Source organism: Callospermophilus lateralis, chromosome 12, assembly GCF_048772815.1.
Source record: "Callospermophilus lateralis isolate mCalLat2 chromosome 12, mCalLat2.hap1, whole genome shotgun sequence".
NCBI classification, from domain to species: domain Eukaryota; kingdom Metazoa; phylum Chordata; class Mammalia; order Rodentia; family Sciuridae; genus Callospermophilus; species Callospermophilus lateralis.
Window position 1 is genome coordinate 109,725,467 of NC_135316.1, and position 20,076 is coordinate 109,745,542.

The following is a 20,076-nucleotide window of genomic DNA, read 5'->3' on the forward strand; positions in this document are numbered from 1 at the left end:
ATGGCAGGGCAGCCATCAGCAGTCCTGAGACATCTGAGAACAAAATTTAAATGTGGAATGCCATCAGGGGCTGCTGGAGGAGGGATGTTCCCTTGTCTCAGGATGTTGGGTGGTGGTTTTACCAGACAGCATGTGTGTGAGGTATGCCTGGTCAGCGGGGATGCATGTGCTCACAGGGTGGGCCTCCCTGCACCTAGGGTGCTCACTTTGTTGCCACCAGCACACACGGCAAGGACCCACTCTTCCATCGAAGACCACAGGCCTTCTCCACGTATTCTTCAACAGTGGGTCTTTAGAAACGGAACCATCAGGTATTCTGAGATGGGATCAGGAGACAAAATCAACACCGAGGGATCAGAAGCCAAGTAGAATGGAGCCCAGGCAGCAAGGAATGAGTGGCTCAGATTCACAAAATGCTGTGCTGTAACCCCTGGGCTGTTTTCGTTAAGTTACAAGCATGACTGACATAGGAGGGTGATTGTGCCGTGATGAACAGGCAGAAATTTGAAGACAATCTCTGGCCACAAGACTTAGTCTGAGTTCTTATGAATTTCTACTCTTCTTTTGTGTTCCTGAATCGGTGTCCTCCACTGAGGGAGCACAGCCAGCTTCTGCCATGCCTTCTGCTGGCTGAGCTGCTGCCCAATGTCGGCATCCCCAAGGGGCTGACCTCCAGCCAAGGCAGCACCTCTGTCCTTTCCAGGTTGCTTTCACTTGCCAGCTAACATGCAGCTCCCTGTGTTTATCTAGCATTATTGGGAAAACCTACAGCTTGTGGACAGATTTATTCTAGGTTATGTGATGGGTGCTTTATCTTTAAACATTTTCTTATCTATTTTTGGCATTGGCATGAATTTGGGACAGTTGCCACCAGCTCTGAAGGACTTCACATGCTTTTGGAGCCTGTGGGAACCAAGCCTCAGGGGACAGGAGTTAATTTAAGCAATGCAGCCTTGGTCATCTCCTCCATGTGTCACGTCTCTGGCATATCTGACTCTACATATTTGTAAATCTGGCCAGTTTCAAACTAGTGGAAAAAATTTTGTTTCTCCCTATGTGACTAGCACTCCTTATAGGAGCTGGGTTTTGGGGTATGTTGAAGAAAGCAAGCAAAAGAAAGTGCACATTATTAAAAGTTTAATTGTCTTTCAGCAAACTACTGGGTAGTAGGCTACATGCTTTTGAGAAGTAATTTACTTATCTGATATTTAGCAACCAAATCTTTTAATTTTCTGCTTGATGCTTCATTTCTTTTCCAATGGATTTGGAAGACCTGTCCAGTGGATGGATGGCTAAGTGGGCTCCTTTCACCTGTGTTTCACTCCACTTCACAGCATGTCCTATGGAATAATAGGCAGAGAGCACTATGAAGAAAAGGAGACTGCAGTAGCCTAACTAGAATAAAGCAGTGACTACCATGTAATTGAATATTAGACAAGCCATTAAATGCTAAGTAGGCTTTTAAAGGTGAATTTAGGATTTCAAACCCAGCACTGCATTTTGGTAACCTAGAGATTTTACTTTAATGTAAACCTAGAGATTGTATAGAGTTGTTGGTCCATTTTGTGGAAGCACTGTAGTCCATTTAATCTGCTTTCTAAATGGTTTCCTATCTTTGGTATTACATGCTACTCTATTTTCAGCTGCCACCAGGAAACTCTGCAAGTTAGGGTCGCAGCAGAAAACAGATGGCCCCCAAACAGAGACTGGAGTGAGTAATGAGACCACGTATGAAGTGAGGGCAGGGACAAATAGAACCCCTGAGATGGGGCAGTTTCCTGGAAGCCATTATGCCCCTAAATGTGCAGGGACTGGTGGGGAGAAGCAGGAAACTACCAGAGCTAGGAAAGCTGTAGCTGCAGGAGGGGCTTCCTAAAGGGAGCTGTTGTCAGGAGAGGAACATTGTTGGCTTTCTGGGTGGAGGCTCTGATGTGCAGTGTTTACTAATCTCTGAGGTATAAACACTTCCATTGTGGCTGATTTCAAGCTGCAAGGTGATGTTACTGAAAGCAGAGTAGGGGTGAGACACAGCCAGCTCTGTGAACCTATACCAGCACACAGCCAGTGCCACTTAGCAGGAGGTGCCCCTCCTTCCCAGCCATGGTCTCCTAATGGCTGAAACCCAAGGCCACAGTGCAGGGAGCCTGGGTTATGTGGCCCTCCAAGGGTAGCCTCCCAGAGCAGAGTGCACTAACGACGTATGCAGCATGTCATTCTGAGCAGTCATGTTACCACTAAGTAACAGACCAACCTGAAGTGTTTTCTATTACCTTTCCACTTGAAGGTTATCTCAATTGCTCTGTGATAAGTGACTTTGGTGTTCCATGTTGGTTAGGTTACTTGGTTGACTATTTAACAAGAGGTGCCTGTGGGTTGCCACTAGAGAGCAGATGTCTAATGGGGAGTTGAACTGTGCCCAAGTAGGTCATCATGTGATAGGTGCCACAGCCAGGATGCAGGTTCTCAAAGCAGTTGATTCTCTCCAGCTGGTTGATGAGGCTGTTGATGACAAAGACCTGGGGACCTTTGTTCTGTGGTAAGGAAGTTGTTATTCTAGTGGGAGAAACACCACTTTCTTACTTTCAGTTGGCATATACCACTAGTTCTTGAAGTCTGGTCCTGATATCATTAGCATCTCCCATGAACTTGGAAGAAATTCAGATTCTTGGGTTCCACCTAAAGCTGTTCCTCCAGTTGATTCTGATGTTATTCCACACCAGTGGTTCTCAAATCCCACTGGAGATTGGAAGCAGGTGGGGGATTTCACACACACAAGACTGCAGTGAGAGCCACTGGGAACCAGGGCTGGAAGGGAGTTAGATGGAACTCTGGTGGTTCTGTTGTCTTCATTATGGTTGCTAAGGCAGCACCAGGCCTGCTCATTCACTTACCTTGCTGATGCTGCCTGTCCTTACTTCTCAAGCAGTTTGTCCTCAAACTATTTGGTACAGGTGATTGAGTCCAGGGGCACTTACCACGGAGCAACATACCTAGCCCCTTGTTATTTTGAGACACTGTCTTACACGTTGCTTAGGGCTTCGCTAAGTTGCTGAGGCTTGCCTTGAATTTGTGATCCTCTTGCCTCAGCCTCCTGAGCTGCTGGGATTGCAGGTGTATGCCACTGTGCATGGCTCTTACTCTTTTTAAACACTTTCCAAGTCTGACTGGAAGAAGGCAGCTGCCTTAATTGGTGCTTTGCAGTGACTCTGGGTGGAGTCGACTGTCCCTGGGCAGCTGTTGAATGCAGAAGGCAGCTGCAAAGGTTTCTAGAATTTGATCCTAGCATTGCCTTGAGATGATGTGGCCAATTTTCACACAAGACACACCATTCCTCAAATATTAAGCATAATTTTATATTTCTAGGGAAAACTGCAATTGTTTGGAAAGCAGTCTTGGTCTGATTAGTTTTTAATGAAAAAACCTGGAGTTTATTATCAATGGAGAGTTTGGGACAGAACTTCTGGGAAGTTGGGCAGAGTTGGTGGTCCCTTGAGTCCTAGAGGTACATGGAGGACAGCCCTTCCTTTCAGTTGTGAAGGCTTTGCCAATGGTGTGAATGCTCTTATGTGGCATTTTGTGGATGAGTTTCCATCACTTTTGGGCAAATACTTGCTGGAATTTAGGGTTTAAGTTTAACTTGGCAAGAAACTGCCAGTTCTTCAGGTAAAATAGTATGCTGTCAAGTCATGTATGAGAGTTCCAACTGTTTTCAGTCTTACCAAGAGTGGATGCTGTCTGCATTTTCCACATGCCCCATTCTGGTGGGTGTGTAGTTTTAGCTGTGATTTTAATTTGCATTTCTGGGATAACTAATAATGTGCTCCGTGCACATCTTCTTTGATAAAGGACAGGACTTCTACCTGTCTTGTTCTGTATCATAATATTCCACTGTTTTTAAATGTAGTTTTACTCATGAGTTAAGGTGCCCTTGACTAGGTACCTTTCTTGAACACTCCATAGACTTCTAATATGTCACACTTTGACAGCGTCTTGCTATGAGCTCAACTCATGAGCTCAAGTGATGTCCTGACTTAGCCTCCTCACTAGATAACAGATGAACACCATCATGCCCAGCTTAAAATGTCACATAATTGAATATGCAGTTCCACTAGCTTTTTCATCTACCAGGCTCGAGATCACATTTGATGCTGGATAAGCCTCTAGCCCCACCCTGTCAGTAGTACTTCCATGGTTCCAAGTGTGCCTCTGTATAGCTGCACCTGCACCTGCAAGTGTATTCTTTCCTCACTGAGATCAGAGACCTTGTCTCACTCTGCTTCGCATTCCTAGTGCTTGTAACATGATCTGCTGTGGAGTCAGGGCTCAAGAAATATTGCTGATAATTTGTAATACATTTGATTCTCCCAACATCTCAATGAGAAAGCCTGTTAGCCTCATTTCTTAAGGTGGAGAATAGGTATTATACAATTATCTATTATACTTAGGTTTCACTGGATATTTTTTTTAAGGGTAAGGATCCAGAGGGGTCAAATGACTTGTCCTAGATGACATATTAGAGAGCCAGGCACTACTTATTTATTATAAAGTTTGAATCTTTAATACAAGTTTTCCAAACAGGTTTGTTCTTTGAAGTAGCAAGCTATATGCACCCAGATCTGCATACAGGAAGACTTTAAGAGCTTTGTGGGCATTGCATAGTTTCCAGGGAGTCAATTTCCAGACCCTTGGCCTGCATATACTTATCTGCAGCTGACTGGTGTGAGATGGTGCCTGTGGTGTTTTGCCTCCTCTTCATAATAGCCTTCTCTCACTTTGCACAAAAAGGCAGACCTTTCACCCACTTGTTGTCCTCTTATGGTGTGGTGCTGCAAGATGGAAAACCTGAAGACCACGTAACAAAGGGATAACTAGACATATCCAGGGTTCTGAGGTGTCAGTGATGGTTTTGCAACTCTAGGGTCTCCACTACTTAGTTTTCACATAAACTGAAGGAGACTCTAGTCAAGTTATTAAATAATGATTTAAAAACATTTATGATAGGTCATATCTGGACTTTGGCCACGCAATTCAGAAAGCTTCAGCTTTATTTTATTTTTAGGTGTTGGGGAATGAACTCATATGCTAATAAGCATGTATTCTGTGTGGGTAGTGTGCTCACCACTGAGCTACACCCGAGCTCCTAATTCAGAAGGCTTCAATGAATTAAGTTACATCACAAATTTACTTTAATATCCATGTGCTTATCTTTGTGAACAAAATTTCTTATGTGTGTAAAAAAGTCCCAGTCGGGAAAGCACTGATGTTAGACCACATCTCATTCTAGCAGAAAAGTGATAATTGTCCTTGGGCAAATGAGTTAATTAAAAGAGGAAGCCCCATATTTCTCATTAAGATACACATTTCCAATTGTTTTGCTTTTTATATTTAATAATTATCAAAAGCTATAGTATATCATTTCTATCATTTGTGTACTCATGATAGTTAAGTCAGAAGAAAAATCTTAACAATGAGGTCCTTTTGGCTGAAAAATCTTAAGTGTAGAATAAATTCTTGTTATTGTGGTAGCTCTGTTCCATAGTTATCGCAATCACTATATTCTCCATGACTGAGACAGTGCTTCTAGGGGAGACACAGGATTACATTTGTCTAAGAGTCTGGTGACAATACTTTGTCAATCAATCAATACATGACCTTGTTTTATGTTTTGTTTAAAGATGGCTAATATATATTACAAATAGCTGTAGAGAGGATTTCTTTATAATAAACACAGTTTCAATCACAGCATATATAATATGCTTTACCATGGCTGTACTAGTTGAACTCTTCCACTGAGTCATACATACACACCATACATATACAGAATGCTCATAAAGACAGTAAGCAAAGCACTGTGAACACATACTATATAATATTAAATGCAAATAAAGTTCTGAAAAAAGCACTGAGCAAGTTAGGCATTTAAAATTGTATAAAAATATTAACAGCTTACTGTAGATGGAACTGCAGGAGGTGTGGTTTAACCTGAAGACCTTGGCTTGCCTGTGAAGATCAAATGGTGGACTGGTGGAACTTACCTGGAGAGAGGAAACGTCAAGGAGATGGTATGTTGTGATCCAGCAGTTCTATCTTTTGCATCTTTCCCCCTAAAATTGGCTAGAAAAACTGCTTCAGCTTTGTTTGCCTGGCTTTTCTCCTCAAATCTTTAAGCATTTCTGAATAAGGGACAAATGCAGTGGAGGTGAGGCGCTTAAATGTGAGACTGCGTTCAAGCATAGGGTCACATTCTTCCATGTCACTGAAAATTTTTTCCAGGGCAGAATTCCACTGATATTTTGGCTGCTGTAAGTGGAATAATTCTTGGAGTCATGGGCTGACTGTCATCACTGTCTTGACTTTCATCACTGATTCTGATACCATGTTTTGCCATCTCATCCTGATCTTTGTTGGTGGGTTCTACTGCCTTCTCTGCCAAAATTTCCTCCACATCTTCTTCCCTCATGTCATTGAAACCCTCTCCACTTATTTGTTGTGCGGTACACATTATGTTTTTGACATGTTATGTTTTTTATATTTTCTGTAACACCTTCAAAGCCTTCAAAAGTTTTCACACAATTTGGCCAGTTTCCCAGCAGTTATTGATAATAGTCTGTTTGATGTTATCCCAAGCTGTGCCAACATAATCAATAACATTGCGGATAGTCACTGATTTCCAGTAATCTAACATGGTGGCTTCTTGGTTGGCAGCAAGTGTCTCACAAGCTTTACTGTACAGCTCTCTCATGTACTGTGCCTTGAAAGCTTTTATTATGCCTTGATTGAGGGGCTGGATGAGAGATGTAGTATTTGGGGGCATGAAAAGAACTTCCACATTGGAGTAAGGCATTTTCTAGTTCTTCATGGCAATGAACTGGGGCATTATCCAAAGTTAATAAAACCCTAAAGGCAAAGTTTTTGCTCTGGAGATAGCATTCTACTTCTGGGACAAAGCAATTGTGGAACCAATCCCAGAATATTTCAGATGCCATCCAGGCTTTTTGGTTCCATCTCCAGTGGACTGGCATACAGTTCAAGTTCTTCCCTTTAAGTGCACCATTAGGGGCTTGCATTTAAAGTCGCCCGTAGCATTGGTGCATAGCAGCAAGGTTGTATGATCTTTGAGTATTTTAGAATCAGGATCCTGGGAAGCTTTTTGCATCACGTAAGTTCGTTTGCCAACATTCTTGTAAAAAAGCCAATCTCATCGGTATCGAAAACGTGCTCTTCAACATAATCCTTTTCATGTATAACAGTCAACGGTACTTTTAAAATTCTTCTGCAGCTTCCTGGTGTGCAGAACCATCCTCGACTGCAAGCTTAAAGTTTTTCATGCTGTATCGTCTTTTGAAATGTGCAAGCCAGCCTGCCCTAGCTGAGAAGGGTTTAACATGTTCCTGACCCTGGGTTATGTGACTGTAAATTTCTTTGGCTTTCAGCCTCACAACAATGCTTCCCACTATACTTTTTTTGTTGATCTTCATCTCATGAATCCAAAATTTAGCTGCTTTTCCATGGCTTCGTCATATACTACAGATGTTACTTTAGTGCTCTCTGGAGCAGCCTCACTCACAGACCTGCGAATATCTTCTTCCTTTTTCTGGATGTATCGTATTGTTGACTCATTAACATTGAACTCACGGCCAACAGCAATATAACTCATGCCAGAAGGGAGCTTACCTAGCACATGAATTTTTTCTGTAAGACACATCACAACTTTCTTACGCTTAAGAATGCTAGGCAGCACTTTAGCACTACCCTTGGAGGCCATTTAAAACAACAAAATCACCAAATGAAGGTACAAAAATCAAAAAACGTTTCCTAGACTGTGTAAAGGATATTGTTTATAGTGTAAATGATATTGTTTATAGAGAACTAACAAGAGAGCAGAGCATGGCCTTCTTCAAGTCCCACTGGGACAGGCACACAAATTGATTAGAGTTTCTCACTGCTCTGCACTTGTCCATAAATGCCTGAGAATGTGCCATGAGTATTCGTTTTGTGATTACATATGTATGGGCGTCTTGCAAAAAAAGATGCTGTGATCAGTAAGGCTTTAAAGCATAAAGATACATTAGCATACAGTTCTGTGGGATGAATAGAATAGGAATGACTTAAAGGAGAAAATGATGTTTGCTTTTGAAAGAAGAGTTTTTTCATAAATTTCTTAAGATGGAGAATGGGTATCATATCTCTACTGTACTTAAGATTCCATTGGGTATTTTTTTAAAAAGGTATAACCTGAATTTTAAAATGCTGTTATCAGAATGTCGGAAATTATATCCTTTCCAAATATTTAAAATGATGGCAAGAAAATTCAGATGTCAACTACACATGTGATGTATGTTCCTAGAAAATTCTTCCAGGGTAGAGGGAAGCACAGTGCATGAGGTGGCGGCTTTGGTTTTGGTGTTCTACTCTTCACTTTCACTGACAAAAATAAATCTGTTCAGCGTGGAGGGAAACGTGTTAGCCTTGTCTCCTAGGGCTTTTCAAACCTCACTTTCTCTCTTATGGCATCGATGAACACCCTGGTTTTGATTGGTAATTTAAAAAAACCCAAACACTCTGCAGCGTGTGCACAGGACTCCTGAGCAGCCCGATGGCGTGAATGCCGTGATTTCTCCCTACAGGCAGTGGCTCCACACGCTGCAAGTCTGGACGAGGTGTAAGTGTAAACAGCAACGCTCGGTTCTGACGCAGTTCAGAACCGAAAGGTTCTGATTTAAAAATGATCTTTAGGTCTAAAAACGAGCCGCTGCCGGGACGCCTCGGGCTCCCCCGCAGTCCTGGTCGCAGGTTTCCCGGCCCAAGTCGGCCGGGCGCCGCCTCCGCTCGGCGCCCCGCAGCAGCCACCGCTCCGCGGGCGTCTCGGCGCCGCCGGGCGGTGGCCTAGGCGGCTGTTCAGGCTAATCGCCCACGAAGCGCACGGCCTGCATTCGGGAAAGAGTACATCGCACTTTAGCCCAACGCGCGTAATTACCTTGCTAACCGTTTCAAGTGAGGCAGGAGACTAAAATTGCACTCTCCATGAGCCCAGGTGAGAAAGCAGGGGCGTCAGGGATGCTCGGCCGCCGCGGGCAAGGACCCGGCGCCGGCCGGAAGAGGCCCCTGCGGTGGCGGGGCGCGGTCTGATGGCGTCACTTCCGGCGCCGGCCCACTTCCGGGTGAGGGCAGGGACGGAGATTGGTGCCTCCCGCAGGAAGGAAAGAGGGTGAGCGGAGCGGCGGCCGGGAGGCTCGGGGCCGCGCGGCCCGCCCGCCGCCGCGCTCAGCGCCCGCGCTGTGTGTTGCAGGTCTACCCGGAGCCGCGGAGCGAGAGTGAGTGCCTGAGCAACATCCGCGAGTTCCTGCGTGCCTGCGGGGCCTCCCTGCGCCTGGAGGTGAGCGCGGCGGCGGGCGGGGCGGGGCGGGGCCGGGCGTCGGGAGAGGCGGGACGCGAGGTCCGCTGGGCACGGGAGGTCGGGGTGGAACCGGGAGGATGGGGGGTGAGGGCTCGTGAGGGTCTGGAATGTGGAGTGTCCCGAGGATCAGGGATGGGGTCGTGAGGGCCCAAGGCGGGCGCGGGAGGTCGGGGATGGGCATGGCTCGTGAAGGGGGTGGTGAGGGCCCACGGTGGCCGCAGGGCGGTCAGCGATGGGCGTAGTGAGGGAAGGGGATGGGGGTCTGAAGGGTCGGGGTGCGCGCGGCAGGGCCGACTGCCGGGCCGTGGGGGCCTGGTGTCAGGGCTGGGAGGACCAGGGTGGGGACGTGAGGGGCGGACACGGGGACCGTGAGGTCACGCTCGCGGGTGAAAGCCAGAGGTCAGCGTCCAGCGATGGGGGTCCATGAGGGTCGGGGTCGGAGACGAGGTTCGTGAATGGCGGGACTCGGGTGGGCCTGGAGGGTCGCCCGTCCGGGTGATTGTGGGAAGGCCGGGTGCGGGCTTCGTGAGGTTGGGGGCCAGCGACGGGGTCCGACGGGGTCATCGTCGCTCGTGGCGGGGGGATGCTCCCTGCAGCGCCCAGCAGCGCCCAGCTCTGCCCTCCCGCCTGCGGGCGACGTGGAGTTCTGGGCACCTGCCGGGGCTGAGCTCTTGGTTGAGGGATTATCTAGGACCCACGTCCACGTGTGGCTTGGTTCTCAGCAGTGATCTGGCAAGGCTGGGCTGAAATGAAGTGGACCTCAAACCCTGCTGGCCTCGCTCTTTTCTCTGCCTTTTCTTTCTCAGGCCAGTCATTAAGTGGTCTTACTGGATTCCTGATATTTCATGTTTAAGTTAGACAACTCTTATGGACCTGGGTTTGGGTTTCAAAACGTGATTTAGGCGAGCAAGCCTTGTGCATAAGGTCCAGAAATCTAGCTTGGCCTTCCTTGGGAGCAGCAGGTTGATATAATTGCTGTCCTTTTTGCTACTTACCATGCTTAGGTTTGTTTTTCATCTGAGAAATGAGGTAGGTTAACACAAGCTCCCAGATATCAGCACATGTATGAAAACATATCTGATTACCAAACAGATGATTTTCTTTCCTGAAAATCTCTTATAGTAGGTTTCTGGGGGAAAAATGTAGAAGCCATCAATTAATTTCCTTAATTGAAATTAGACACATAGGAATTTATGGGGATTAAAGTATTTATGTATTTATTATGTGGCGCTGAGGATCGAACCCAGTGCCTCAGGCATGCGAGGCAAGTGCTCAACCACTGAGCTACAAACCCCAGCCCCAAAGTACTACTGTTTTTGTTAATGATTGTAAAAAATGTATTTTACCTTTGATGTGGATAGGAAATATTACAAATAATTGAAATAAGTGAGAAGTACTTATTTGAGATCTCAAAAATCCCTATGGCTCTTTAAGAGGGAGAAAGACATTGTTTGAATAGATCTTCCCATTCTTGTATCTGCCTTGTCTTTCATGGTTAAATTTCCTTATTAGTTTGTGATAACATGCTTTGTTAGTGGCAGTTTTTACTTTACTTTGACCTTTGCTGTAACATTTTATTATCCTTTTCATTTTACTGTTTTGTGTGTGTTACCATATTTTAAAACCTGCTTGCTTATTGAGATCATACCTTCAATATGAGACTTAAAGGAAGTTGAATGTTAAACCCTCATTTTAGTTTCCCAAAGGTTCCTGTTGATATGTGATGTGGTGCCTGTTTTTTATTTTTATTTTTTAAAATATTTTTTTAGTTGTTGATGGACCTTTATTTTATTTATTTGTATGTGATGCTGAGAATCGAACCCAGTGCGTCACACATGCTAGGCAAGCGCATTACCATTGAGCCACAACCCCAACCTGGTACCTGTTTTTGTTTTGTTTTTTATATTTTAGTTTTCAGAGGACACAACATCTTTATTTGTATGTGGTGCTGAGGATCAAACCCAGGCCGCTCGCATGCAAGGCGAGCGCGCTACTGATTGAGCCATATCCCCAGCCCTGGTACCTGTTTTTAATGTTACAAATGTATATAAAGGGGCTGTAGAAGAATTTGTTAACTGGCATGTCCCAGTCACCTACAGCAATGTTTGGCATAGAATAGGCCTTTGATAGGTATTTGTTATTGATCAAATAAGCTTGACATTGATAGCAATAGCTTTCTTTTTAAATGAAAAAGTCAGTTGGCTTATTTTGTCTCTTCCAGTCAATTTAAAGTTTAGCAGTGGCAATACTAACATTCTTTCAAATTCAATACATTACGCTTAAAACTCCTAATTACCTGAAATAATAAAAGCAAAAACAGTAAAAAGCACATGAAAAATTGTGTAATTGCGATGATGTTTTGGAAGTTCTCAAAGAAGGAACTCTGTCTAGCTCCAACTTGGGCTTCCCATTCTTGAGGAGATAGGCATGTTCTAAGAGGTCTTGTCTCCCATACAGAGCAGTACTTAGGAGAGCAGGGCTCTATGATCTTGACATGTGTTCTAGGATTTACACTTTCCATTTCTACCAAATTTTGAAGGGTGAGAGACTGAAAACATATACAAAATAAAATATATTTTTTTGTCCTAATTAATATCAGAGTCCTTTTCAGGAGTTATTTTAGTCTGAATTGTAATTGGACTATTTTTTGTATGTATATTTTCTAGTTTATTGCCAATTTAAACTTGCCTAATAATTTCTTGAAAAGAGAATTTCACTGAAAGTGATTGTTGCTAGATCAGTTTCTTTAATGCATAAACATGTTAATTAGCTGAAAAATATCAGATGTCCTCCAATGGGTTGTTCTGATTATGAAAGGAGTTTTATAATTTAAAGGAATATTGTGCAGTTTGCATTTATTGTTAAACTTTGAGAAGTAGTGTACATTTTAAGATGAAAAAATTTTGTATTTGTATTTTTTTTTTAATTTTAAAATTGGGCAATTCTGTGCCAGAAAGCAATGCATACAACTTAGTTGACCTCATTCTTTTTTTTTTTTAAAGAGAGAGTGAGAGAGGGAGAGAGAGAGAGAGAGAGAGAGAGAGAGAGAGAGAATTTTTTTAATATTTATTTTTTAGTTATCGGCGGACACAACATCTTTGTATGTGATGCTGAGAATCGAACCCGGGCCACACGCATGCCAGGCGAGCGCGCTACCACTTGAGCCACATCCCCAGCCCTCATTATTTTCTTATAACTTTTTATTTGCTACTTAACTGGAGCAATGCCAGTTTCCTTCCATTTGTATTTAAAAAAAAAAAAAACAACCAAAATGATGATGATGAGTTAGAGTTTATGAAGTGACTAAGGCCAGTCAAGCAAATCGTAGATCATTTTTTCACATCAAGAGAAATCTGGAGTATAATCTGTTTTCCAAGGTTTTGCTTTGTTACTTCCTGGTCTCTTACTCAGTGTTGCAGCCATGAGGCTGTGTGTGCTTCAAATGATCACAGAGCATTTGCTGCTACAGTTTTCTCCTAATACAGTATTCTGTAGTTAAGCATCTGTAATCTACTGAGGCAGGTGAGCTGTAACTGTCAGAAGCAGAGGCTGCCTTCCCAGGAAAGCTGAATTTGGTTAAAACATTGTATGTGTAGCATGTTTGACTGCTTTTTATTCCAAGAGCCAAAGTTAAGAACATATGATTCCATTTGATTATATGGTGGATTATTAACTTATGCCCAAACCAGTGTAATCTCAAGGATATTATCAGCAAAGTATTATGTAATATAATATAGCTGTGAATTTTGGTTGTTGAAGAAAAATGTTTGCTTTTCTCACTAGTTATGTTCACACATTCAGAGATAGTGTAATACCTTTTTTTAGTTATTGATTTTGAAAAGTTGACAGGAAAGATGGATGTTAGCATTGTTATAAATGCAGTATTTCAGTTTATTGACTTTTCAAGCTACTCAAAAGTTCAAATTGTATTTACAAAGTGAGAGCTGAACTTGACTTGTTCTGACACCCCCACCCCTCCAGTTTTCCAGGCACTGTTCTCTGCCTATCTGGGTTAGGCCATCCTGAAAGGCAAGAGATGATTGGTTACCTCAGCAAGGGGACTCTTGGCAGATTAATTTAATGTTGCCCAAGCTTTTCTGCTTAAGAACTGATTATGGATTCCCATACAATGTTACCACGATTGCTTTGGAAAAGAAAATACTTCAGGTAAAACTTAGGGTTGTCAAGAAGAAATATAGGGAATCTGTCAAATGCAAGTGGGCCTTTTCTGGAATTGGCATGTTTGACCTGGTAGGATGCTAACCTTCTCTCATTGACCTCTCTACCTACTTGGCACACTACCTAATACTCAAGTTACCTGTTGCTTTAGGATTTTTTAAAACTATATTTTTAGTTCTAGATGGACACAACATCTTTATTTGTTTATTTTTATGTGGTATTGAATCCAGTGCCTCACCCATGTGAGGTAGGTGCTCTACCCCTGAGCTACAGCCAGCCCTGGGATTTTTTTTTTTTTTTTAATCAATTTAACTGTTCTTGTAGAACAGTGGAAGTAATTCAGAGTTACAGATGGTTTAGAATAAATTTGTTCTTTTCTCACCCTTATTCTTGGGAAATTTTGCTTAGTTTTTTGATCTTAGATTAGTTTGAAATGTAGACCAGCTATTATATAAAGTTTGCTTTATAACTAGCTTCTTACTGTTAAAAATATATATATTATTTTTTAAATTTATATATGGCTACATGTATTTATGAGTACAGTGTGATGTTGTATATGAACGCATGTAGAATAATTAAATTAAGTTAATCATATATTCATTGTCATATACTTATTTCTTTGTGGTGAGAATGTTTAAAATTTCTTTTAGCAGTCATGACATATAGCAGTAATGCATATTTATTAACTGTAGTCACCATATTGTGCAGTAGTAGGTCATTAGAACTTATTCCTCCTCACCGAAACTTTGTACTCTTTGACCAGCATCTCCTCTTTCACTTAGCCTTTAACAGCCCCTAGTAACTGCCAATTCTTCTCCTGAGTTACTCTTTTAGGTTTTACATGTAAGTGATATCATGCAGTGACTTTCTGTGCCTGGCTTATTTACTTACTATGATGTCCTTTAGGTTCATCCATGTAGTTGCAAATGGCAGAATTTCCTCCTTTTTTGAGACTGGATAGTATTTTATTGTATATATGTATCATATTTTCTTTCTCCATCCATGGACGCATATTTAGGTTATTTCCGTGTCTTCGCTTTTGTGAATGATGCAGCAGTGTACGTGTGAGTGCAGGTGACTCTTCAATGTACTGATTTCATTTCCTTTGGATATATACCCAGTAGTAGGATGGCTGTATCGTATGGTAATTTTAATTTTAGGTTTTGAGGAATCCATACTGATTTTCATAATGGTTGCTGTAGGTTGTAGTCCCATCAACTGAGCACAAATATTCCCTTTTTTTCCACATTGTCACACCACTTACTTTTGTCTTTTTGATGATAGACATTCTGACAAATAGGTGTGAGGTTTTACTTTGCATTTCCCTGATATATCTGTTTGCCATTTATGTATATTTTTAGATATGTTTATTTGGGTGTTTTACTCATTTTTTGATTGGGTTTTCTGATTATTGAGTTGTTTCACTGTGTGAGTATCTTATATTTTGGATCTTAGCCCTTTGTCAAATATGTGGTTTGCAAATACTGTTTGCCACTTTCGCGGTTCTCTCTTTACTCTGTGGTTGTTTCATTCACTGTAGAGAAGCTTTTTTAAAAACCTACCTCTAGATTTGTTCTTTTTGCTCAGGATTGCTTTAGCTATTTGAGGTCTTATATGGTTTTGTATGAATTTTAGGAATTTTTTTTCTATTTCTGTGAGGAATGCCATTGGAATTTTGATAGGGATTTCACTGAATCTTTAGGTGGCTTTGGGTAGCATGGATGTTTTAATATTTTTTTTACTACATGAACATAGTATGTCTTTATATTGTTTTCAGCTTTACCACTTTAATTTTCAATATACAGACTTCTGTCTTGGTCAAATTTATTTGTAAATTTTTTGATGCTATTGTAAGTAAGATCGTGTTCTTCATTTGTTTTTCAGATCGTTTATTATTACTATATAGATGAGTTGCTAAGTGTCACATTTTGATTTTGTATTCTGTAACTTTACTGTATATTTTTTGGTGGAGTCTCCTGTATGTGGGAGCTTGCCATAACAAACAGAGGTGTTCTTTCTTTCCTACTCCTTGGATGCTTTTTTCTTGGCTAATTGCTTGTCTGGTATCCCCAGTACGATGTTGAATAGAAATGGTGTGGGTGGGCATGCATTTCCTTTTTCTGATTGCAGAAGGAAGAGCTGTTTGGCTAGTACTTTGGCTTCAGGTTTTTTTTCCCTGCCCTACAGGGGTGGTCTCATTCATGTCATAGATTTAAATCTTTGCCAACTCTGATGTTTTGCTTGTTTTTACCAAGTTTGCATCTTTTAGCTAGAAATCATTACTTTCTTAAACTTCTTCACTTCTGTCATCATCTACAATAATTGGTAGCTTCTCAGAGTAATTTTTCACAGAAAACTAAAATCAGTCACTTCATAAGAATTATGAAGCAGACCTGAAGTGCTGTGGGTGCCGAATGGTAGGTCAGAGCACTTGCAGCTGGCTGTTGTAGTGTGGTCTTCAGCAAACTCTGGGGACTTTCAGGGTCATTGTTTGCCTTTAGTAGTTGTCCATGAATGCCAGGATTGGCTTCGGCAGGAGTGGGCAATTAGCGCAGTGGCCTTGAGCTCCTTCACAGGTTGCTATTCTGCTCTGCCACTTGCTAGCTGTGCCACCTGTGAAATGGGGAAATAATACCTGCCCTTTGTGTTGTGAGAATAAGTAAACTAATATAAAGCATCTTGAAGAGTACTCTTCAGGTTTGAGATGCTAAATAGAAATTAGCTATTATTGTAATCACTATCATTCTTTTTTGTTTGAACCATGTTGTGTATTTTGTTTTTAAGTTTTTTCTAATAATTCATATGTATTATAAAAAGTTCGGAAATAGAGAAATGTAAGGAAAAAATGAAAAATTATATAATGCTATTATCTGGATATAATCAGTGTTAAAATTAATAGTTATTGTTTATTTTTTTCCCATTGCACATATGTAAATATACTTTTAAAATACACATGACCTCATAGTATACATAATGTTTTGTAACACCTTAACTTGATAGTGTGACTGTTTTGGCATGTTGAATATTTGTCTATTAATTTTAATGCTGCCTCTTGATTAATAATCCCCAATTTTGAATGTTGAGGTAGTTTTAAGTTTTCACTACTGTGAATAGTGAAGTTTGTGATGGACATTTCTGTACCAAAACCTTTGTCTTTTATTAGTTTTATAGGGTAGATTTCCTGATGGGACACTGTAGGGTCAAAAGTAGAAACTTTTACAGGCTTTGAACACCTGCTACCATAGTGTCTGGAGAAATTTTGTCACTTTGCCTTGCCACAAGCAATATATGAGAATGTTTATTCCAAGGCTGCTGTGTGCCTGCCTGTGCCTGCCTGTACCTGTCTCTCAGGGAGTAAAACCTCTTGCCTTGCTTGTACAAACATTTCTGGGTACATGGTAAACTCAAGTGTTTTCTGCATTGGATTTAGTGGAGGAGGATGTGAAATAGAAGCTGTTAGAATAGGAATTAAGAGTTGAAATTTGCAGTGCTTCCTTCCAGCTTGGCACAAGTTCCTGGGTGAGGGGCTGACAGGGTGGCGCTGGGCTGCTCTGCACAAGTGGAGCTCTGGCTGGTTTTCCTTTGTGCTGCTGCTGGTTTTTCATCTTCTGCCCTTAAAGCTGAAGAGTTGGGAAGGAGTGAAGATGGCTGTCCAGCTGTGTAATAAGCTGGAGGGATTGAGAGAGAGGTTTTGGATAAGGAGTGACATCATCTGTTCCTAAATCACCATTTCTTCTCAATACTTCTCCAGGACAGAATCTTTTGCTTACTGTGTGGCTTTGCTTAATGCTCTATTCTCTTCTATATATTTTTGCTAAAGTTACAATTGAGATTTTGCCCCAAATAATAATTAAAAACACTGTTGGAAGAATTGAAACATGGAGGTTGTTTACACTGAAACTTAGTCAAAACTTGTTGATGCAGAATTAATTGACATACAACCAGAAGTGAGTCTGCTCTCTTCTAGGACTGAGATGCCCCACCCAGGTGTTATCTTCATCCTGGATTCAGATAGGTGTGTGATTAAGCCATTGACTGCAACTTTGCTTTGAAGGCTGAGGAAGCATCAGCGGTATGTTTGAGGCCACACATCATTCTTTATTTAAGTTGGACTCATTCTGTGCTGTTATCTTGGTAGGCTTGATTAGGAAACAGTATTTATTAGCTGACTTATTGAATAAACTCTTAAGTGAGTTTATTCATGCCCATGCCAGAACTTCAGTTAAGGAAGTTGAATTAAATTAATTGATGAGAGTGTCATTTGGAAGAAGAATTGAGCAGTAGTAGTTCACTTTGTAGGTACTTAAAAGCAAAACCATTTCTACTTAGACATTGTAATTGTGTTTTAATTTTGCCAGGCAGTAGTATCCAGGGCTGCTCTCTGTATTCTCTCTTGGTGTTTTGCCAAGCTTGTGTAGGGTGAGCATATATTATCAACTCTGTATCCACTCTTTTTTGTGTAGGTGACTAGACTTCTCCCTTGATTTCAGATCTCTGGGATGTCTGATTATCTAGATCAGTGCTATTCAGTAGAAATATGTGGGTCAAACACATGCTTTTGTATTTTCTTGTAGCTGTGTTAAAAAAGTAAAAAGGAACTTGAAGCTCTTTTTAGTAATGCATTCTGTTCTAAGCCATTATATCCATAAAATATTATTTCAATGTGATTATATAAACATGTTAGTGAAAAATTTTACTTTCTTTTATCACAACTAATTGTTCAGATCTGATGTGTGTGTGTGTGTTACAGTCACTGTACATCTCGGTTTGAAGTAGCCATATTGTGGGTGCTCAATAGCCCTGGTGGTGAGAGGCCACAGTGGAGTCTAGGTCATGCGAGAGGTGGGCAGGGGTGAGGAGTGGGGAATGAAGCCAGCATTTGCTGAGAAAAGCTGTGTGCCCAGTCTGCCTGAGGTGTCCATGTGCATTTGCTTGATCCTCACAGTGCTCTCAGATTAGGAGATTGGTATCCAGGGTGGAATTCTTTTTCTGCACCTAATAGCTGTGTTGCCCCTGGGCCTTGTTTTCTTCTTTTTAAGTAAGTAGAAACTTGGTGAAAAATGACCAGTAGCTACCAGAGCAGTGTTAAGGGTTGATTGAAGTAGTCTGATACTCAATAATTGTTGATTGTCCTTAGCATTTTAGCTGTCTTAGTGCTTGTGTGTGCCAGATGTGGATAGGCACTGTGGGCCGGGGGGTTGGGGGGTGAGGATGGCTGGAGTCTCTGGCAAGGTTAAATCTGGTGAAGGAGATGAACTGCAGCATTCATGCAAATAGGTAATGAGAAAACAAGTGCTTCTTGAGAGTAAGACTTAAATACTGTAGAGCTTCAGATGGTTTGGGTCTGAGTGAGGGCTTCTTGGACATGGTGGTCCTGGAGCTGCATCCTCCAGGAGGGCAGAGGAGCACACTGTGGGCGCAGTGAACTTGTGTGGATGAGAGCAGAGGGCTCAGGGGAAAGGCTGGAGGGTTGTTAGATTAATGCCTTCTGAGGTGGTAGGAATCTAGGAATGTAGTCTGAACTGGGGAGAGCTTGCTGATGTAGGTGTGGTGTGGTTGGATGTCCTGTTGAAAGAGAAAGTTTGAAGGAAGAAGTGTGTGGGGCAGGGAGGAGCATGGAGCTAGTCCTGTGCCTTCTCCATGCTGGGTGTGCAGGCTGTTGCTCCTCTCTCTGGCAGAGCCAGCCATATGTCCTGAGTAAACATCTGGTTCGTTTTTAGGTCAGGCACATGGATGACGTTCATTAAACACCATGGTAGTTAGGTCCTCCTTATTGTCAGACAGTCATGAGGAAGTACTGTGGGAAGATGGACTTTGTGGTCAAGTAGTGTGACATGCTCTCTTGGCTGCATGTATATGAGCTTAGAGGGGGCCAAGGGCACACTGCCATCAGGTTGTGCTTTATGATGTCATCTATCCAGGAAGACATACACATCTTGAAAGATGAATTGTATTTACAGCCTCAGGTGGTAATGTAGTTTTCCTGCCTCCTTCTTGACCCCAAAGGCAAGCTTTTTTTGGTATTTCTCTTGGTCTCTCCTTCCCTGTTTCTACATAGTATTTGTCCACTGTTTTTTTTTTTAATTAATTTTAGTTATTAATTGTCTAAGGTGAGGTTATAGCTCTATTGGTTTCCCTTTGTCAAATCCCCTTCCTCCAGTTCAGGAGAATGTTTCAGTTTCTTTTTCCTGGAAGTATGACATTAAACCCCTTGGTGCCATGCCAGTTAGCCAGTGTCTTATGTATAGATGACTCTGTGATGGTGAGCTATCACAGGTGTGAGAGACACACTTGAAGCCCTGCCTCCCTGAAGCACCGGTGTGTGCCAGTGTGCTCATGGACTCGCCTTTTTTTTTTTTTTTTAATATTTATTTTTTAGTTCTCGGCGGACACAACATCTTTGTTTGTATGTGGTGCTGAGGGCACACATACACACGCACACACACACAGGCGCACGCACACCAGGCGAGCACGCTACCACTTGAGCCACATCCCCAGCC

General features: G+C 42.1%; 1 protein-coding gene across 5 annotated transcripts in view; it reads left to right on the forward strand.

The window, feature by feature from the left end:
- The window catches only part of Arhgef7 (Rho guanine nucleotide exchange factor 7), a 135,775-nt gene that overhangs the window by 20,037 nt on the left and 95,662 nt on the right, over window positions 1-20,076 (forward strand). For 2 of the 5 annotated variants that reach the window (XM_076872629.1, XM_076872624.1), the window contains exon 2: window positions 9,290-9,376. In XM_076872629.1, the coding sequence (XP_076728744.1) occupies window positions 9,290-9,376 (87 nt within the window). Of the gene's footprint in view, window positions 1-9,171; window positions 9,209-9,289; window positions 9,377-9,763; window positions 9,845-20,076 lie in introns of those variants that run through there. The other 3 variants (XM_076872627.1, XM_076872628.1, XM_076872625.1) reach the window with 3 other exon arrangements.